Raw genomic sequence first — 19989 nt, forward strand, 5'->3', positions numbered from 1 at the left:
ATGAGGCTCGCCACAACATCCAACTGCAAGGGTGGATGGAGGGTGGAGAAATATACCAGCTGCATTCATTGGCTCCCAACAGAACCCTGAGTAGCTGCAGCCCCTCCGTAGTTTATCTCTTCTTTCTGATAAAATTATGGAACACCTTCCTCACGGTGCCCTCATGCCCACTCTCACAGCTGGCCCAAGGGCAGCAGTCCCTACTCCTGCATGTTCCCAGGGCCTCATGGGCCAGCTGTGCTGCATGGACTCGCTGAGGTCACCCCAGCTGGGTGGCTCCAAGGGGCTTATGCACAGTACAGCCACTAGCAGGCTTCTTGCACCCCTGCCGTTCTCTGCCCAGGCTGCTCGTCAGTGCCGGCTGTCAGTTACGGCCCCTCCTCTCTCCTGCTTTGCAGGCTCTCCCCCAGGAGTTGCAGACGGAGCCGCTCTGGAGCTGACCTGCCACAGAAAATCAGGTAAAATCAACAACCAAAATCATAACCCTTTTCAAACCAGTCAGGTGACAAGCACTCTTACAAGCCATGAAAGCTCATTTTTGCCACAATTCTACAAGGCAGTAGCATTACCCCCATTTTATAGATGGGGAAACTGAACCTAGAGCAACTTAGGGCCACTCCGCTGGTAAGAGGCAGAATGGAGATTTAAACCCAGGACGGGACTGAGTCCAGTGTCATACACTGTCCTCTACGCGCTTTCCCTGGAACTAGACGTAAGAGGGGTTCAGAACCGATCTAACCACTGGTTCTTCCTCACCTGGGGGCTGGGGCTCAGCTCCCGGCATAAGAATCTGCTGCCCAGCCAGCATGGCTCACTGGTTGAGCATCAACCTATGAACCAGGAGGTCACATGACCAGTCACGGCACATGCCTGGGTTTCCGGCTTGATCCCTAGAGGGGAGCATGCAGAAGGCAGCCAATCAATGATTCTCTCTCATCATTGGTGTTTCTGTCTCTCCCTCTCCCTTCCTGTATGAAATCAATAAAAATATATATTTTTTAAAAAAGAATCTCCTTTAAGGAATTTGTTAGAAGTATAGACTTGGAGCTCATCTTTGGTGGGAGCTGGGAATGTGTCTTTACAGAGCTTTCCAAATGACTTGGGAACACAGCCAGGCTTGGGAACTGCTGATGAAATAGCAACAAGTTCTCATTGTTTTCCAGGCACAGTGTGTCTCCATAAATAAGTGAAGAACAACAGCCCGATGAGGGACGTACTATTATCATCCTTGGTTTAAAAGAGAGGGAGAATGGGACCCAGAGAGGTTTAGAAGTTTACCCAAAGTCACACAGCTTGAAAGTGGTAAAGAGGGCTTTGATCATGGTCTGTGCTTGTGCTCTTAATACCACCTTCACCTACCACCTGCGACCGGGATACCTCCCTGTTCAGCTCCACATTACCCTGCTGTGGCTATCACAGCATCAGGAAGTGGAAATCTGATTGTTTCCAGGGAGGCAAAGATGAGGAGCATTTAGTGTTTCTCTTTGGCAGCTTGGTCGCCCTGGTTTTCTTCTCTGAGCATGACACACAACGGAGGGCACATGACACAGATGACCAGGGTTGAAGCTAGTCCAGAAGACAACAGACCACACCCGCACATGTTGTCTTTGGAAACAAATGGCACCCCCCTTCCTCGGGGAGCAGAGCCTGGTGGGAGAAACAGGGTTTGTAGGAGAGCTTTTTTAGAGCCCTGGTTCCTTTGTGAGTTACTTGCTTTTTTGTTATTTGGGGGCAACTCCATAACCTTGCCCCCCTTCATTACTTGTCACCACCAGCCTTCTGTTCTAGGGTGACCTTGAACCGCAAAACTGCTGTCCACGTGGACCGGGGCCGACATCGCACGTCCATCTGCCAGGACCCCTGCGTCCAAACTCCGAGACATGGCGACGGATGGCAGCAAGGTGGCTGATGGACAGATCTCCACGGAGGTCAGCGAGATTCCCACGGGCAGTGACAAGCCCAAAACCCTGGTGGTCAAAGTGCAGAAGAAGGCGGCGGACCTTCCTGACCGGGACACATGGAAGGGCCGTTTCGACTTCCTCATGTCCTGCGTGGGCTATGCCATTGGCCTGGGCAATGTCTGGAGATTCCCCTATCTCTGCGGAAAAAACGGCGGTGGTAGGTGCTGGCCCGGCCACCTTCCCGCTGGGCCTGGACCCCCCCCCCCAGAAAGTGTTCCACTTAGACCTTTCCTGGGGCAACCTTAGTGGAATGGGTCCCCGAAGGACTCCAGAAGGAGGGTCAGGCCCCACTTCCTGTTTTGTGTCCTTTTACCAAAGGATTCTGAAAGGGTGATGCCCTCCGTCAATGATCTGAGAGTTCACCTCTTCATTTGCCAAGTGCGGGTCGTGTGTTTTGAGCAGGATCGTCCTTGGGCGTTGGCTGTGGGTGCTGCTTTGGAGGCAGAGTGTATGGAATTCCTGGCAGAGACCCCAGAACCCCCGTGTGACGCTCTGTGCCCGGGGCTTCTCCAACGCCGGAGGCCTGAGCATCTCTCTTCTCCACCCCACAGGGGCCTTCCTGATCCCCTATTTCCTGACGCTCATCTTTGCGGGGGTCCCACTCTTCCTGCTGGAATGCTCCCTCGGCCAGTACACATCCATCGGGGGCCTGGGGGTGTGGAAGCTGGCCCCCATGTTCAAAGGTAAGTCTGCAGAGTGGAGCCGTGGGTCGGGGGCGATGACCTTGCCCACAGGAGGGTAGCAAAGCCAGGGCCTTCCCAATATGCTTGACCCCTCTGGACAGAGGGAGCTGCTCAGCCACGTCTGAGCCGAGTGGAGCCATTAAGGGGCCAGGTGACAGGTGACCACGCTGGCCAAAACCTCGGGCGGCAGAGAGGAGGACTCAATCTGGGGGCCCCATATTCACATCTGCCTGCCCTGTTCTGTGAGCTCATTTCCCTGAATTTCCCTGGCATGTGCTGGGTGCGACTTTCTTGGCTCCTTTGCTCAGTGCTGACAGATACTCGGGCGAACACGTGGAGAAGCATGCTTTCCTGCAGGCCCAGCCCTAGCCCCACCTTCAGCCAGTCTGTGTGGGGGCCCCAGACACCAGGCCTGGCTCCCTCCCTCGCCAGATGCATGTGACCTTAGCCGCGTTCCTGCCTCTCCCCAAGGTCGAGTGAGATTGTAGATGTTGTGGGAAGTGATAACAGTGACACGCTCGGGGGCAGTTGTGGTTATTCAGTGAGTATCATGAGGGTGTGCTCCCTCCCAGGAGTGGGCCTTGCTGCTGCTGTGCTGTCCTTCTGGCTGAACATCTACTACATCGTCATCATCTCCTGGGCTATCTACTACCTGTACAATTCCTTCACCACGGTGAGTGGCCCTCCACCCGCTGCTCGAGAAAGAGCCACACCCAGAGTCCACCCTCCATCCACCAGGACCACAATTCTGCTGACAGAGCCGTTCCTCCAGCGGCAGGGGGTGAGGTGGTCTTCACCAGCCCTTGTCTCCCCACAGTTATAGCCCCATGACCTGAGCCCTTGTTCTGGGCCAGACTCTTCATGGGGTAACATCTAACCCTCATGACACCCCGCTAAGATGGGTATTGTTAGCCCATTTTATATGAGCCCAGGTTCAAACCCTGACCCTACTCTCTACCAGCTGCGCAACTTTGGGGAGGAGACTTAACCTCTCTGAGCCTCAATGCCCTCCTAGAGTTGTGAGAATTGCAGCATAAATGTGTGTGCAGAGCTTAGGTCTGTGCCTGGAAAAGTGCTAGCACGGTGAGTAGTCAGTGTCAGTGTCAGTGTGCACAGGCTCAGAATCATTAGCTTGGAAGTGGTCCGGGATGGACACACAAAACCTTATGGTACCCTTTGGAAAGCTCATTTTCTGAGTGAAAAGCTTGAGGTTCAGATATCAGCAATGACACTTAGGTGCTGTGTGATCTTGAGCAAGTTGCTGCCCCTCTCTGATCTCTCAAATAGGGCTCACAGTATGACTTGCATTTGGGAGCTGTTGGGAAGGGGAGGGTGGGGAAATGGTCGTGAGGGGGCTCAGGGGACCGTAAGGATGGACAGGGTGTGCTAAGGTCACTGTTGCCAACGCCTATGGCTCAACAGGATTTGTCTGTGTCGCTGTGTCTTTGCAGACACTGCCATGGAAACACTGTGACAACCACTGGAACACAGACCGCTGCTTCTCCAACTACAGCATTGCGAACACCACCAACCTGACCAGCGCTGTGATGGAGTTCTGGGAGTGAGTGCACGGTTATTCCTGGTGGGTGGCAGGGCCAGCAGGTACAGAGGCACCTCAGAAGGCTGATGGAAGGGTTAGGTGAAGGACTGTTTGTGGCGATGTGGGCAGGGCTAAGGGAGCCCCAAGAAAGGGTGAAACTCCCCTCTCCCCCAGAAAGCTGAACCTTGGAAGAGCCACTAGACATGCGCTAGACCTTTGGTAGCGAAACCCAGCTGCAGACAAAGCCACAGGCAGCAGGGAGAGGACATCCCCAACATCACTCTCCTCCCAATCTCCGAGCTCCTGCTATTGGTCAAACCCAGAAGGCAAAGGAACTGGTGATGGAGCCATAGCTTTCAGCCTCCAGGGCACGAGCAGGGTGGAGAAGGGTAGACAATGGCCAGTGGAGAGGAATAACCATCCTACGCCTAGGAGAGGCCAATAAAGTCCCGATTCATTCTGAAAACCAGTCCTGAGTCACTTAGAATAAAGACACACACACACACACACACACACACGCACACGCACACACACGCACACCCCCCCACACTGTCCATAGTGAAGGCCATGCTGATTGTTTCATCATAGAAGGTGCAGATTAGGAGCATTAACTTCCAAAACGAGGTCCTGAGACCCAAATCTCTTTGGCATGAAGGCAGCATCTGCGCTGGGCAGCTTGCTAGGGTCTACCTGGAAGTTCGCACTGCACCTTGGATAAGCCGCCAAGAGGAGCCGTTCTCAGGAGGCGTCAGAGCACGTGAAGTCACTCTCTTTGTGCTGAAACGCCCTTGGCTAGGCTGTCTCCTTACGAACAAATACCAGATTCTACTGTGGCTGTTCTGCTTTCAGGCATCTCCCACATGCAGTTGTCTCCCACATGTCCAGGCTTTTCATTCAACCTTGTATTCAATAAACATTTCTTGAGCACCTACTATCTGCCAGTCTGGTTAGAGATGTGGGTAGGTAAACAGGCAGTGGCAACACCAAGTGACCAGCACTAAAAGGAGGGACATGGAAGGCTGTGGGGCCCCAAGGAGGCGCCTGGACCAGCCTCAGTGAGGAATGGCATCTAAGGATGAAGAGCAGTGTCGGGGAAACAGGTGTGGGAAGAGTATGCATGAAGGCTTGGAGGCAGGTGAGAGCAAGCAAGCTGGAGTGAGGGGATGACAAGTAGTCCAGTCGTAGGAGAGCTTGGGGGGCTGTGGTGAGAGCCAAGACCAGGGCCAGCTCATCACGGCTTGCAAGAGCCACCTGGAGAGTTGGGCTTCATTCTGAGAACAATAAGAAGCCATTCATTACAGAACTTTAAGCGGAGGAGTGACATGACCAGACTTGCTATTAGAAGGATCTCTGGGGACTGGAGTGGGGACAGAGAGAAAGTGAAGGTGGGGATCCTGGGAGGAGACCTGCAGCCATCTAGGTGAGCAACAGCGGAGGCTGAATTAAGGCACTGGCAGGTCAGCACTTTCTACCGATTAGGATAATGGGCCCCACGGTCCCCACCCAGCTCTTAGATCTCAGTGACCGCAGATGTCAGCAGTCACGGTGCAAGATATTACCTGTGTCCACACACTGGCCCAGCTCCCGGGTCCATCCAGCCCCCGTGACTGTCACTTCCCTCCTGTTCCATCAGGCGTAACATGCATCAGATGACGGATGGGCTGGATAAGCCTGGTCAGATCCGCTGGCCTCTGGCCATCACCCTGGCCATCGCCTGGATCCTTGTGTATTTCTGTATCTGGAAGGGTGTTGGCTGGACTGGAAAGGTAAGAGACATGCACAGTGGGAACTAGCGAGGGATGCGGGGATCTCCCACCTGGGCAAGCAGTCTGTGCCTCCCAGGAACCCTTTCCATCTTTAATTTAAGCAGGTCCCTTCGTCACGCTTGCCTCAGTTTTCTTTCCTATAAAATGGGAATAACATTACCTACCTTTGGGGAGGTGTAAGGATTAAAGGAAATAATGCAAATCAGGCACTTAACTCGGTGCCAGGCTCACATTAAGTCTTTTGAGATTAGCCTGGGCCTGGCAGAGCCACTGCAAAACAGAGGGTAAATGTTACTCATGGACCATTAAACAATGGTCTAGGGGTGACTACTAAGCCACATCCCAGCTTTGAAGAGCAAGGGAGATGGATTGATTAATAATTGAATACTCGGGCCTTGTATTCAAATAGACCTGAGTTCAGATCCCAACTTGGCCATTGACTTGGCCCTATGCCCTTGGGCAAGTCACTTCACCTCTGAAACTTAGTTTCTGCCTCTAAAAATGGGGCTAATACTATGCTTATCTGTTGGTTTGTTATGCAGATCAAATGAGCACATGATTTTGTAAGGCGCTCTGCAGCTGGCAAGGGGAGTTATTGTTTTTGTTTTTATTATTGGCAAGGGCAGAGCCAGGCCAAGTTGGGTTGCGCAACCTGGGGACATGGGTGGGGCGCTTCCCAATCAAACTGGGGGGAAGAAGACTGGCCTCAAACCTACTTCTTACCCCTTTTAAGTCCCACCCCATGAGTCCGGGGACAGAAGATGACCAGGTCTCACTGGTCTTGGCCTGAAGGACTCAGCAAGTGTGCTGTCTGAGGTCATTAAAGTAAGTGAGGGAGAGAAAGGATTTGAACTGACTAAGGCTGGAGACAGGGAGGTTCAGGCTGCCTAAGAAGCTGAATGAGCAAAACAGAACCTCAATGAATTCTACACTTGGGAATGGGCACAGCTGATGAAAAAACTGCCCCATTTAGTCTGGTGGGACTTTTGGACTCAAATTCAAGGCTGGTGTCAAAGCAGCTCTGCTCTGTCCCTAGGCTGCCCGGGAGGAGGAGGCCACAGTTGTCTCCAGGCCCAGCTTTTAGAAGCAGAAGAACGTAGCGGCTCAGACCCCCGGTGCCTAGCTGTGTGCTCTTGGGCAAGTCAGTTCACTTCTCTGAGCCTTAGTCTCCTCATCTGTGAAGTGTCACAATAATGGCACCTCACAGGGTTGTTACAAAGACTTGAGGGGGGTAATCTACACTCAGTGTGTAGCATATGCCTAGCACACGGTAGGCATTCAATACCTGACATCAATTTTTATCATTTTGGGGTGGTATCTAGAGTTCCCGCTACATTAGAAGACTGACTACTTCTTGGGGACAGAGATAGGGACCCCCTCACTGCATCTCTTGAGTGAGCCAACCACTCCATCAGTAAACATTCACTGAGCACTTACTGTGTACCTAGCTCCATCCTGAACATGGAAGGCACATTGAACTGCAAGACCTAGCAGCAAATATTAAGCATGTTGTATGTCCTCATGCAACCAAACTTTCTGACTAGCAAGGTTGATGGTACCCATTTTCCAGACAAGAAAACAGGCTTAGGGAGGATAAGAAATGGACCCACTGTCACATAGCTTGTAGGTGACACAGGCAGTTCTGACTCCCCTTTTCCTAATTCCAAGTACAGTGATCTTTTTTTAAAAAATATATTTTATTGATTTTTTACAGAGAGGAAGGGAGAGGAAGAGAGATAGAGAGTTAGAAACATCGATGAGAGAGAAACATCGATTAGCTGCCTCCTGCTCACCCCTTAGGATGGGCCCGCAACCAAGGTACATGCCCTTGACCGGAATCAAACTTGGGACCCTTCAGTCCACAGGTCGATGCTGTAGCCACTGAGCCAAACAGGTCAGGGCATCAAGTACAGTGATCTTGATGGGGTTGTGGCCACCTTTCCTAACCCTGAAGACTCTCAGAGTCAACTCAGGGAGATGAAACTAACCCACAGAACAATTTATACTGAGCATGACGCTAAGATATAAAGGTCACTGAACTTGAAAATTGCTCTCTCACACCACTGAGCAAAGAAATGTAATCTCCGTTTTTTGATGATTAATTTGGCAAGAAGTAATGTTTAAGATGATTATACCCAGGAAAGGTGCTCTCTGTAATGTTGGGTAAAATTCAATTTCTGGAAGGTAATTAGGCAACATGGGTTACAAGCCTTGGAGAAACTTATTCCTTTTTTCTCAGTAATTCTACTTCTAGAAAATTTTCCAAAGACTAATATAATTTTTCAGCACAAGTTGCAATAATTTTTAGTATAATTTGCTTAATTTTGTAGATAAAGTTTTCTATTCAGGAGTACCCAATGTAGTAGACTTAGGATTGACATAAACGTGGAAGTGACCTCAATGGCTGGTGGAACCTCCTGAGGGACTATTTTGTATAATTAAAAAAATACATTGTTCTGAGACAGTAAAACAATTTTTAGTAAATAAAACAAGAAACAAAGATGTATGTACTGTGTTTTTTCTTTTATTTTAAGCATGTTCCATGAAAAGGCAAGTACATCATTTTGTAAGAAAATGTGATCATATACGCAAAGGAAAGTCTCCAAAGAGGAACAGTAAAGCATTAACACCCATGCATTGGTGCATTTGTCTGGCATTAATCGAGTGTCCACTATATACCATGGACTGTTCTAGGCACTGGGAAAACAGAGACCTGAACAAGACAAGCCTTGTCCTCCGTGTAACTTACCTTCTAGAGGCTGTTGAAAGGAACTGTGTGTTCATATGTGATTTTTAAGGTTTTCCTGTCACCACATACTTTAATTTAAACAGAAATCAAAAAGTAGGGGAGGGAGAGGGGAAGGGAAAATTTGGGCACTGAGCTGGTTGGTTCAGACTCCAAGGAGGAGCTGCAGAAAAGTGGCCAAGCAGAGCATGTTAGGAATCCAGGAAGGCTTCCTGGAGGAAGAGAACTAGAGCCAAGTCCAGAGCCACAGCAGGTACAGATGTAGGTGAAGTGGGGAAGAGGAGGCATAGGTGCGCTGGGGTGTGTGTGTGTGTGTGTGTGTATGGCGGGGGCGGGGGGTGACCATATCACCCACTTTCCTCCCAGGTGGTCTACTTCTCAGCCACATATCCCTACATCATGCTGATCATCCTGTTCTTCCGCGGAGTGACCCTGCCGGGGGCCGGGGAGGGCATCCTCTTCTACATCACACCCAACTTCCACAAGCTGTCGGACTCTGAGGTGAGCGGTCCTCCTGGCCCCCGGCGCCAGTTCGGTTAAGTGCACACCTGAGTCCTGAGCCACAGGTGACCAGCGTTAGGATAAGTTGTTGCCGCTCTCTGACCCTCCTGTGTAAACTGGGATTGTTGCCAGGTAGAGCTGGTCAGCACATGTAAGTGGCCCTGCAGCACGGCGGCTTTATGATTATAAATGTTGACTATTTTTTCTCTTTCTGCCTATAGGTGTGGCTGGATGCTGCCACTCAGATTTTCTTCTCCTACGGGCTGGGCCTAGGATCCTTGATCGCTCTTGGGAGCTACAACAGTTTCCACAACAACGTCTACAGGTGCCCATGCACAGGAGCACCTTCCTCCGCGGCCACAGCCCTCCGCGGCTGCACCCCAGGCCTTTCTCCTCTGTCAGCTCCGCCTTTCTCAGAGCCAGTCCCTCTGGCCACTACTTCTGGTTCCACTCCTTCCCCGGAGGTTGGGGGGGGGCGGGGTGGGCCCTTTAGCCCCCCTGACAGGCACCCTCTCCCCCTTGCCCTTTGCTAGCCACAGCCTACTAGCTCACCCTCCCTGACCGTGCCTTCCCTCGCAGGGACTCGATTATTGTCTGCTGCATCAATTCCTGCACCAGCATGTTCGCAGGATTTGTCATCTTCTCCATCGTGGGCTTCATGGCCCATGTCACCAAGAGGTCCATTGCTGATGTGGCGGCCTCAGGTCAGCACCGCACAGGACCGGGGCTCTGGAGAGGGAGGGGCTGGCGTTTGCGGTCATCAGATCACCACCTTCGCTCGCTGGCATAGAGACCACTGTGTGCCAGGCAGCGCACTGAGCATTGATGTGGACTGTATCCCTGGATCTTTCTGACACGGGGGAGCTGGGAAGGTGGTGGGACTTTAGAGTTGAGCCCAGACCTGGCTGATTGCAGAGCCTGGCCATACTGGCACATCTAGCCCAATCCTCGGCATCTGGGGGGAGAAGACTCGCTCTTGCCCCAAGGATATAAACATTGGTCCAACTCAGACATGCTCACCACCATGACACAAAGCACCCAAGTCCGTGCATTTGTCCCAGTTCCAAAAATATCCTCATCAAGTAGGCTGTGCCCCTTCTTCTCTCCGCACAGATAGGCACAGGGTCCAGGGAAAAACCTAGGCACCCTCCCTTCCCTGCTCAGCCAGGAAAGCAGCAAACATGAGGACCCACTGTGTGCACAGCAGAGGCCCAGAGGCTCAGGAAGGAAGCATCATGGGTTATGCTGAAAGGAACGTTCTCCTCTGAGGCCCTGATCTCCCCCACTTGGGCAGCCCACCAGCTCATTTCTCTGAAACCCACAGCCACCCCACTTTCCAGAGCCAGACCCCAGGGAGGCTGTAGTCTGCTTTCTTTTCCTGCCAAGGTTTTCCCGATCGCTTGAATATCACCCCACCCAGACACTCAAACACAGCCTTCCCACACTGACCTCCTCAAGCCTTCTGCTCCCCTGTGCTCCCCATTACAGCAAAGGGTTCTGCCAGCCAGTGCCCAGGACAGAGCCCCCGCATCACTCTGTACCCTTCCGTCACCTCCACAGGCAAACCAACCAGTGCCACGACCTGCTCATTCTACTTCCTGTTTCTCCATCTGGTCACCTCTCTGCCCCTGCACTGTCCCCATTGCTGGCCAGGCCAGCGCAGTTCCTCATCTCATCCCACTGGCCCCCTTGACTGGACCCAACCCTACGGCCGCCCCACCAAGCACACACTTTTTCCTCAAGTAGAAAAGGGGGCTGACAGCCCTCACTCAAAAGGTTTCTTGGGAGATGAAATGAACCTTAGAAAGTGGGTGTGTACTGAATACGTTGTAGGTGCTTGTATGTTTTATTTATATTTTTTATCCCCTCCCCCACAGGCCCCGGGCTGGCGTTCCTGGCGTACCCAGAGGCGGTGACCCAGCTGCCCATCTCTCCCCTCTGGTCCATTCTCTTCTTCTCAATGCTGCTGATGCTGGGCATTGACAGCCAGGTGAGGACCTTCTCCCTGGCACCTTGAGGAGCCCCTCGCCCAGCCTTGCCCACCTGGGAGGAAGCAGAAAGAGGAGGCCACTGCCCTAGGCCTGAGAAGATGGCCTGGAGTATCTGTGCCCTAGAATGTCCACCACATGAAACTTCAGGGAACAGCTCAGCCACCTTGTCCACTTTTGAGATGGGGAAGCTGATGCTCAGAGTGAGGGACCCTCCCAAGTTCACAAAGGGAGGCAGAGGCAGATCAGGCCTGGATCCCGGGGCTCCGCGGGCCCTGCTGTCTCCATGCTGCTGGGCTCTCCGGTCTCCCGCCAATCAGGCTGTGGGTGGTTGGGGTGGGGGCCTCCGCGGTGGCTGACCCCTGTTCCCCCTGAAGTTCTGCACTGTGGAGGGCTTCATCACCGCCCTGGTGGACGAGTACCCCAAACTCCTCCGCAACCGCAGGGAGCTCTTCATTGCTGCCGTCTGTGTCGTCTCCTACCTGATCGGCCTCTCCAACATCACTCAGGTAAGGGCAGTAAGCACCTGGCACCCACTGTGTGCCAGGGCCACTCCCAGGCCCTCTGCACCCCAGCCTTGTCTTAGCCCATTTTACCTCCCAAGCCCCGTTCGTGGAATACCATCTCCATGCCAAGCCCAGCACACACTGCAAGTAAGATGGGGTCCCTTCCCTTAAGGGTCCCCTGGGTTGATGGGAGACACAGACAATGATGCAGAAATGATGGGTGGAGCTAGAGAATATAGCGGCCCCTGGGTTGATGGGAGACGCAGAAATGATGGGTGGAGCTAGAGAATATAGCTCCTAACCCGGCCTAGGGCACCAGGTATTCTTTCTGGAAAAGGGGATGCAGGGGCTGAGTTTTAAAAGACTCGTAAAAATTAACTAGAGTCCTGGCTGGGTGGCTCAGTTGGTTGGAGTGTTGTCCCAGACACCAAAAGGTTGCAGGCTTGATTCCCAGTCAGGGCACATACCTAGGTTGTGGGTTTGATCCCAGTTCTGATGTGCATTCAGTACAAACTTCCTCGGGTGAGGATTTAACGAAATTTAACTGGAGAGTCAAGGTGGAGTTAGTTGGGTCTTTGAGGTTGACACCTCCCTTCCCTTTCATTCCTACTTTTTTTTTTCCCCTTTGGATATTAATGAGCAAGGCTCTCTGCGTTCAAGCCCCCTCTCAGTCTACGCAGAAGACAAATATATAACTGATGAATTGTACAATAAATATAAATGACCCTAAAGCCATGAGCTCAGCCCTGTGGGTCTGATTTATGTTCCACAAAACCACCCCTGGGTTCAAATACAGTTCAGACTTAGAATTAGTGTTTGTTCATTCTCTCACAATTGATGAACGCCTACTACGGGCCTGGTGTGACACTGGAGATTCAGGAGTGAACATGACAGACAGTATCTGCTCTCTTGGATAAGACTGACATACACATTAGATGATTAAATGCCATGAAGAAAAGAGGATAGTGGGACAGAGAATGACCAGCAGGGACGGGAAAGATGCTACCTCAACAGAGTAGTCAGGGGCAGTCCCTCTAAGGAAGTGGTAGTTGAACTGAGACTCCAATGGGAGGAAGATCCAGCCAGGGGAGACCTAGCTAGGGGAAGAAGTCACAGCAGGTGCAAAGGCCCTGAGGTGGGAATGGGCTTGGTGAACGTGAGGAGCGGTGTGGTGGGGGAAGAGGGAGTGAGGGGCTAAGTAGGGGATGCAGAACCAGAGATCATGCAGGACCTTGAAGGCCAAGGCATTGGATTTTATGTTGTTATTTTATTTTCTATCTTTCTACTGATTTATGAACTATGTTATTGTCTTATTTAAGCCATGGAAGGTTTTGAGCAGGGGAGGGACTTGACTGACTCAACATTGTGGACAGATGGCTCCTCTTCTGCCCTCCAGCCTTACGGGAAATGGGGCACTTCCCTCCATGCTCCCCACATTTGCATGTTTTCTGCCCAATCCCAGAGAATCAACGCCCACACCCTCCTTGCTGCAGTTTAGCCTAACCCCGGCCTCATCAGACTGAAAAGCCCAGGTTGATGATTGTGAACTGAATGCACAGGTCCCTGGAGGAAGTGGCCTCACTCTCTCCGTTTTCGCTCCTGCAGGGGGGCATTTATGTCTTCAAGCTTTTTGATTACTACTCTGCCAGTGGCATGAGCCTGCTGTTCCTCGTGTTCTTTGAGTGTGTCTCCATCTCCTGGTTTTACGGTGAGCATCAGCCCTCTTCCCCCTGTCATTCATTCATTCATTCATTCATCATTCCTTTCTCCAGTTATCATTCAACCAATACAACTTGAACACCAGGCCCTTTCCATACGTTCATATATTTTGTTCTCACAACAACTCGATGGTGTTACCACAGGAGGTCCCATGTTTAGAAGATAGCATGAGAAGAACAGTTGAATAAACTCATTTAAACAGAACCACAATTTCTTCATAAATTTTGGGATGACATGGTTTGTTTGAGATTTTATCTAGAAAAGGGAAATCAAGACTACAAAAAATTTCTACAGTTAAAAGTATGCGCTATCTTAGAACACAGAATGAAGGAAATAGTGACTTTATTTGTTGGTTTGTGGCCTAAGTTTCCAGACCAACTGCATGGTAGTCCAAGCATATCCTTCCCTACTCTTCGATAATCACAGCAAGATGATGTGTTTGAGAGAAATGTTCTCCGGGGTCCCTCTTAGTACTTGATAATCATTGTATCTTTCTTGCCACCTCACCTCCTCATCATTCTCCTTTCCTCAACTCTAACTGGCCTAGTGCTATCAGATCCTCCTTGTCAGTGACTTTGCTTATAATTGGAGCAGTGCCCAGCATTACTTCATGACATCTGTGGGTCTTTGCCGGATTCGCAGTTCTTCTTTGCAATCTCTTACCAGTTGCTGATAGCATCAGATCAACGGGGAAAACCATCCTGGCCCAGAAAGGCTTTGCAGGAATGGCTGGGACAGATGGTGCCTGGGAGACATTAGAGTGATGGGGACACGTTTTGTAAGCGTATCTGGTTTTTGGTAGATATTCTCACGTTAAGGTGATTTGCTTTCCCGCACTATCTACTTGCTGTGGGGATTTGGTTATTAAATAATTACTAGATAATGAGCACCCCTCAGAGCATTAGCCCCATGTTACAGACGAGGGAACTGAGGCCCTGAAAGGTTGGGTGACTTGTATATGGTCATACTGTGAGAAAGGGACAGGTCGGATTTAGCCTGTAATGCCCACAACTCACCCATCTGTCCTGCTTTTGCTCCAAATGTCACAGGTGTCAACCGATTCTATGACAACATCCAAGAGATGGTTGGCTTCAGGCCCTGCCTCTGGTGGAAACTCTGCTGGTCCTTCTTCACCCCAATCATCGTGGCGGTAAGGACAGCACCTGACCAGCCCTGCTAGGATGAGCACAACTAGGCCCCGGGTCCAGAGAGGAACTTGTGGAGGCAGAGGTGGATGGAAGAGGCCCCAACCCCTGTTGCCTAATATGACCACTCCCTGCCATTTGTTGAGCATCTGTTTTGTTCCCTGCATGATGCCAGACATATTGCATCACGCTTACGAACCTCAGACAAATAGACACTAGTGCCCCCTCTTTGCTGAAGACCCAGCGCTCCCCCAGCCAGCATCACCCATCGTGTCGGTGCTGCACTCAAACCGCGTCGGCCTGATTCTGAAGCCCAAACTGTTCATACAGGGAGACTTCTCATTCTCAGCACCTCCCATTCCCTTCTGCAAGGGGAAACTGAGGCATGAGCAGGCCCTGGAGGGGGATGCCCCAAGTGCTTGGTCGGGGGGCGGCTGGGGCCACTACACAAGTTGTGTCTTGAACAAGGGCACCCAGCCAATGGCGAATGGCGACTGACACCCAACTGTTCTGCTTGCCAAGCTGGTTAACTTGGAGAAAAGGATGTTTTTTCTGTCGGTCCTCTCAGAGGAGTCACCTTTTCCTATTGGTCCTTCCAGAGGGTGTGCCTTTTTCTACTGGTTCTCCCAGGAGGGGTGCCCTTTTCTATTGGTTGTCATGGAAATGGCTCCTTTGGCCATTGGTGCTCCCAGAGGGGACACCGTCCTCTGTCTTGCACAAAGGCTCCTCATGTACTGGAAGTGGCTTTGAGTGCAGATTCCCAAGATGTTGAGCCTCTGTGAGGGTCAGCCTCAAGGTAGTGGTGGGGGGAGTGGACCTGTCAGCTGCAGGATCTGAGGAGGGACCTTGGCTGACCAATATGTGTGACCTACTGCCCCCCTCCCTCTCCCCCGCCCTCCCAGGGTGTGTTCCTTTTCAGTGCTGTGCAGATGACTCCTCTCACCATGGGAAACTATGTTTTCCCCAAGTGGGGCCAGGGCGTGGGCTGGCTCATGGCTCTGTCTTCCATGGTCCTCATCCCTGGGTACATGGTCTACATGTTCCTCACCTTAAAGGGCTCCCTGAAGCAGGTAAGCCTCTTCACTCTTTGCATCCTTGGTCCCCTTCCCCCACTGTGCTGGGCACAGCCCCTCCCCTTGTGGAGCTCACGGTCTAACAAACAAATCAATAGCCAGTGGCAATGGAGTGTTAGAGGAGCCATGATTGGGGTAAACCAGGGAGATGGGTAAGCCCTGCTGGGTTGGGGAGGGTTGGGGAAGGCTTCTTGAGAGAGGGGAAAGCTAAGTATGAACCAGAGTTAAAAGTAGAAGCAGAAGAATGTTCCTAGAGGACGAGGTGGGAGGCGGGGAGTGGGGGGAGCATGTGCAAGGCCCACAGGTATACACTTATCACTGTGGCTGGAGGGTAGAGTGAGGAGGGGTGCAGGGGGGTATCAGAGATGAGGATGGGAATTTATGGTCTGGCCAGATCATGGAGGGCTTTGAAGATCACAACAAGAACTTTGGGCTTTATCCTAAGGGTAATGGGGAGCCATCGAGGGTTCGAAGCAGATGACGGGTGGAATCAGACGTGTTGAGGGCTTCCTCGAGACCTCATTTGTGATACAGAGAAAACGTGGCCTTACCCTCAAGGGAAGGCAGAGCCTGTAAGGTGTCCTTCCCTAGCAGGGGCTCACTAGCGTGTGCTAGGTCCATGCCGGCTCTCCGGTAAGTTGTATCAAGTTCTTGAGTGAGACACGGCAGTGCTGGAGGGAGCCAGGTGCTAGAGACAGGAATGGAGTGAGTGCAGGCTGAGGTTATTCACTGAGGACGGGTGGAGAATCAGAGTATGGCGGCCACAGCTGGGAAGATCCGAATCAGTGGCTCTCAACCTTTTTTCCCACCAAGATGTCCTTGCTAGAAGGAGGGGCTCGGGTCTGCAGCTCAGGGAAGGGGACTGGAGGGTTGTGTGCAGTCCCTGGAGTTGCTGGGCAGCCTCCTTGAATCACAGATGGAGAAACTGAGGCCACGTGAGGAAACCACTTACCCATTCCTTGCAGAGCTGGGGCCTGCTGCCCTTTTATCCAATTCCAGGTTCAGTGTTTTCATTTCCCATTGTTCTCTGCTGAGCCTCGAGAGGAAGCCAGGTCTGCGTTTGTGGAGGAGAGCACAGCCTGTGCGAAGGCACCGTGGTGGGAAAGGGTAGCCAGGCGCGTCTGAAGACGCCGTGTTAGCTGATAAGGCAGGACTGCGGGATATGCGTGGAGAAGGTGGTGGGAGAGCCAAACATCCAGCGAATATGTATCGAGCATCTACTATATGCCAGACACTATGGTCAGGACTGGGGACACAGCATTGAACAAAGCAGGCGAAAATCCCACTCTTTTGGAGCTCATATTCTAGGAGAGGAATATCAACAAATAACAAAATAAAAACATGTTAGATGGGGAGGAGGACTTTGGAGAAACACAAAGTAGGAAGGAGTTTAGGGAGTGCTGGGCAAGGCCTCACTGAGGGGATGACACTGAGCCAAGACCTAAGGAGGTAGACATCGAGGGTGTCACTATCTGAAAGGAAGAATGTGCCAGACCGGATGCAACACGTGCAAAGGCCCCAAGGCGGGTGCATGCGTGGTGTGTGTGAGGAGCGGTGAGGAGGCCAGGGCGGCTGGAATGAAGTAAGTGAGGGGATGAGGAAGGACATGGCGGTCTGAGATGACAGGGGCCAGATCATATGGGGCCTTACTAGGACTTGGGTGAAATGGGAGCCATTGTTGCATCCCGAGGAGGGATGCGATCTCTAACACGACTGCCCCCCAGCCGCTGTGCTGAGAATAGAACAAAGGGGATGATGGTTAAGGATGGACGTGGAGGGCCAGTGGGGGGCTATTGCTCTAACCCAAGTGAGAGGAGGTGTGCGTGGAGGGTGTGGAGACACGGCAGAGTCTGGGCACAGTTTGAAGACAGAGCAGACAGAATAGACTTGAAAGGAAGGTGGGGGAACAGAGAGGCCCGTCTCCTGCCATCTGAGCCTGAATTCTCCCCGGTGCCCCCAGCGCATTCAGGTCATGATCCAGCCCAGCGAAGACATCGTCCGCCCGGAGAACGGTCCGGAGCAGCCCCAGGCCAGCGGCTCAGCCAGCAAAGAGGCCTACATCTAGGGGTGCGAGGTGGCTCGCTGACCCGACACTCTCTCCCCCGACCTGGCTGAGCAGGACCACCACTTGATGTCTGAGGATACCACCTATCTCAACCTACCTCGAGTGGCGCGTCCAGACACCATCACCACGCGGAGAGGGGAGGTGGGGACAGTCTCACCCCTGCTGGGTCCTGACTTGCGCAAAAATACTCCTCGGCTCCGGCACCTGCGGGCCGGTGACCTTTTTAATCCGGGCCCCATCAGCGTCCAGCAGTGGGCATGTGTGACTGCCGCGTAGGTCACTTTTATCCGCCAACGAGTGTGACTCGGGGAGGCTGCACCCTCCTGGCTTTTAGTCGTTTCCCTGACTGTTCTCTTAACTGCCGAAACCCGTGACTGTTACCTTGGACTTTGCAGGAGTGCGTTTCCACTGGAAGGCTGCTCTGTACACATGAAAAGGGCATTTTGTATAACAGGTTTCTAGGGAGAGCTCACTCTTAAGTAGCAGGGAGCCAGCAGAGCTCTCTCCGTTTTTTGGTTTTCTCCTTCCCGAGGCAGCTGACTTTAAAACAAGCCCAAGGACCTCAGTCAGCATCCCCCCCGGCCTGCTTCTCACGCAGTCTGTACAGGGTCCTGCCTCCCTGCCACCGGCTGAGAGCATCTCTGTGGCGAGGCCTTCCTGCCCCTCCTCGCCAGGCCATTCTGACTGCACCCGGCCCTGCCCATTGGAAACTGCCACAAGCACAATTACATTTCTAATCAGCATTCTGGGGGTCCTCTGATCCTGCTGGGGACGTTCCCTCATCGAAGCCCCAGTTTCTCTTAGGATGCCCAGAGTTAGCACAGAACAGCTGTGGAGGAAATCAAGGTCAAGTGATCCTACCCCGGCGTCCAAATGGATCCAGTGACCGTTTTAAAACGATCTCCTCCCGCACTACCACCCCGTTCAAAGCTGCGGCCCTCTCACCGTCTCTGAAACCCCTCAGTGGGAGTCCCCTCACTGCCACCAAAATCTACCCAGCCACAAACTGAGGCGCTAGTGTTCACCCAGGCCCCCACCCCCACCTCCAAAGTGCTTCCAAGACGAAAGCTGCTTCCCCGGGAAGTCGGTTTTGTTCCTTTCCGGAATGGGCTCCGTGGTGGCGGTGGCATGTCGGCACATCGGGTGAAGACAGTTCCTTGCAGACCCCAGTGACTCAGTGTTCCTCACCTGGCAGGAAGATGGGTTCCCAAGTAGCACCTCGTCTGTTGTGCCCTGTAGCTCCTTAGCTAGTTAGCTCACAAACTGTGTTTTACAGCTAATCCTTAATCACTATGGTAAATAACTGTGACTGTGGGTTTTTTAATCTCTTGTCATTCTCATCTGAAAGTGACCAGTGACCAGCATATCAGTTCTTGCAATAAGGTATTACCCTCAGAATATTAAGCACATTATTGTAGAGAAAACACAAAGCATTTGTACACATACACTCATCCTCGCGCGTGGTAGTTAGGGTCTTGTTGGATATCGTGTAGGAAATCTATAACCTGTTCCTGAGATCATCTGTAAAATAGTCTCATTGCTAAGGGCATCCCAAATGCCCGCTGGTGACTCCACGATCAACCTGCATATGTATTGTTCAATTATAGGGTTTAGGCTGAAAGGAACCCTTCACTGTGTATCATGGTCCCACCCCCATCCTTTTAGAATAAGGGCAGGAAGACTTCAAACTTTCTCTTTGTTCTTCAGTGTGAAACTAAGACCAAGTCTTTTTAAGACAAATGCAGCGTATTTCATGTTTGTAAGCAAATCTAAGTGAGATGTTTGGCAAGAAATCCCCTAACTGATTTCCATCCAAACCTACTTATATAGCACAATATTACGTGTCGTACAATTACTGTGAGAACTGTGAATATGTGTAACATTTTTTTAGTATTTGCCCTGGGGGGGGAAAGATATTGTATTATCATATATGCTTTTTTTTTTGCAATAAGGATTTATTCTCAGAACACCAAGTAAATCTATCTCTATATAAAAAATATATGTAATATAAACATATTCAAACTATATACAGAGCCTGTTTAAAAATAATTACAGCGTTATTTAGTAAAATTATCTGTTCTATGGACCAAATGTAAAATATTTATAAATGAAGATGCATTTTAAATGTCTATAAATGGTGTCATAACTGGAGCACGGACATTATGTACATTCCTAAGAATTTAGAGGAAAAATAATAAAGGTTCTATGATCTACAATGTCAAACCTTCCATGCTTGGGGGTGGGGGCACAATTGCCTCTTTAATCAGACCAAACTTACACACAATATTATTTTTCC

At 51.4% G+C, this 19989-nt stretch overlaps 1 protein-coding gene across 3 annotated transcripts; it reads left to right on the plus strand.

Annotated features, from left to right (window-relative positions):
• Window positions 1-376: 376 nt before the first annotated feature.
• On the plus strand, window positions 377-19909 carry SLC6A1 (solute carrier family 6 (neurotransmitter transporter), member 1). 3 transcript variants are annotated; one of them, XM_006758273.2, is made up of 15 exons: window positions 377-458; window positions 1776-2118; window positions 2513-2644; window positions 3217-3317; window positions 4096-4205; window positions 5818-5950; window positions 9063-9197; window positions 9419-9522; window positions 9777-9901; window positions 11075-11187; window positions 11563-11694; window positions 13297-13399; window positions 14460-14560; window positions 15458-15625; window positions 17589-17936. In XM_006758273.2, exons 2-15 carry the CDS (start codon window positions 1881-1883, stop codon window positions 17691-17693), a joined length of 1800 nt encoding a protein of 599 aa, XP_006758336.1. In that variant the 5' UTR covers window positions 377-458; window positions 1776-1880; the 3' UTR covers window positions 17694-17936. The 3 variants fall into 3 exon arrangements, with proteins under 3 accessions (XP_006758336.1, XP_006758337.1, XP_015415858.1); XM_006758274.2 differs by having other exon boundaries at window positions 385-458; window positions 1789-2118; window positions 17589-17873; XM_015560372.1 differs by lacking the exon at window positions 377-458 and having other exon boundaries at window positions 17589-19909.
• The last annotated feature ends 80 nt before the right edge of the window (window positions 19910-19989 follow it).

This window comes from Myotis davidii, unplaced genomic scaffold, assembly GCF_000327345.1.
Source record: "Myotis davidii unplaced genomic scaffold, ASM32734v1 scaffold73, whole genome shotgun sequence".
Taxonomy (NCBI): Eukaryota; Metazoa; Chordata; class Mammalia; order Chiroptera; family Vespertilionidae; genus Myotis; species Myotis davidii.

Bases quoted from the DNA above. Each gene is read 5' to 3' on its own strand.
- SLC6A1 (XM_006758273.2), top strand. From the start codon at position 1,881: ATGGCGACGGATGGCAGCAAGGTGGCTGATGGACAGATCTCCACGGAG. The intron at 4,206-5,817 runs GTGAGTGCACGG...CTGTTCCATCAG, and splicing joins GCTGTGATGGAGTTCTGGGA to GCGTAACATGCATCAGATGA. The intron at 9,523-9,776 runs GTGCCCATGCAC...CTTCCCTCGCAG, and splicing joins TTCCACAACAACGTCTACAG to GGACTCGATTATTGTCTGCT.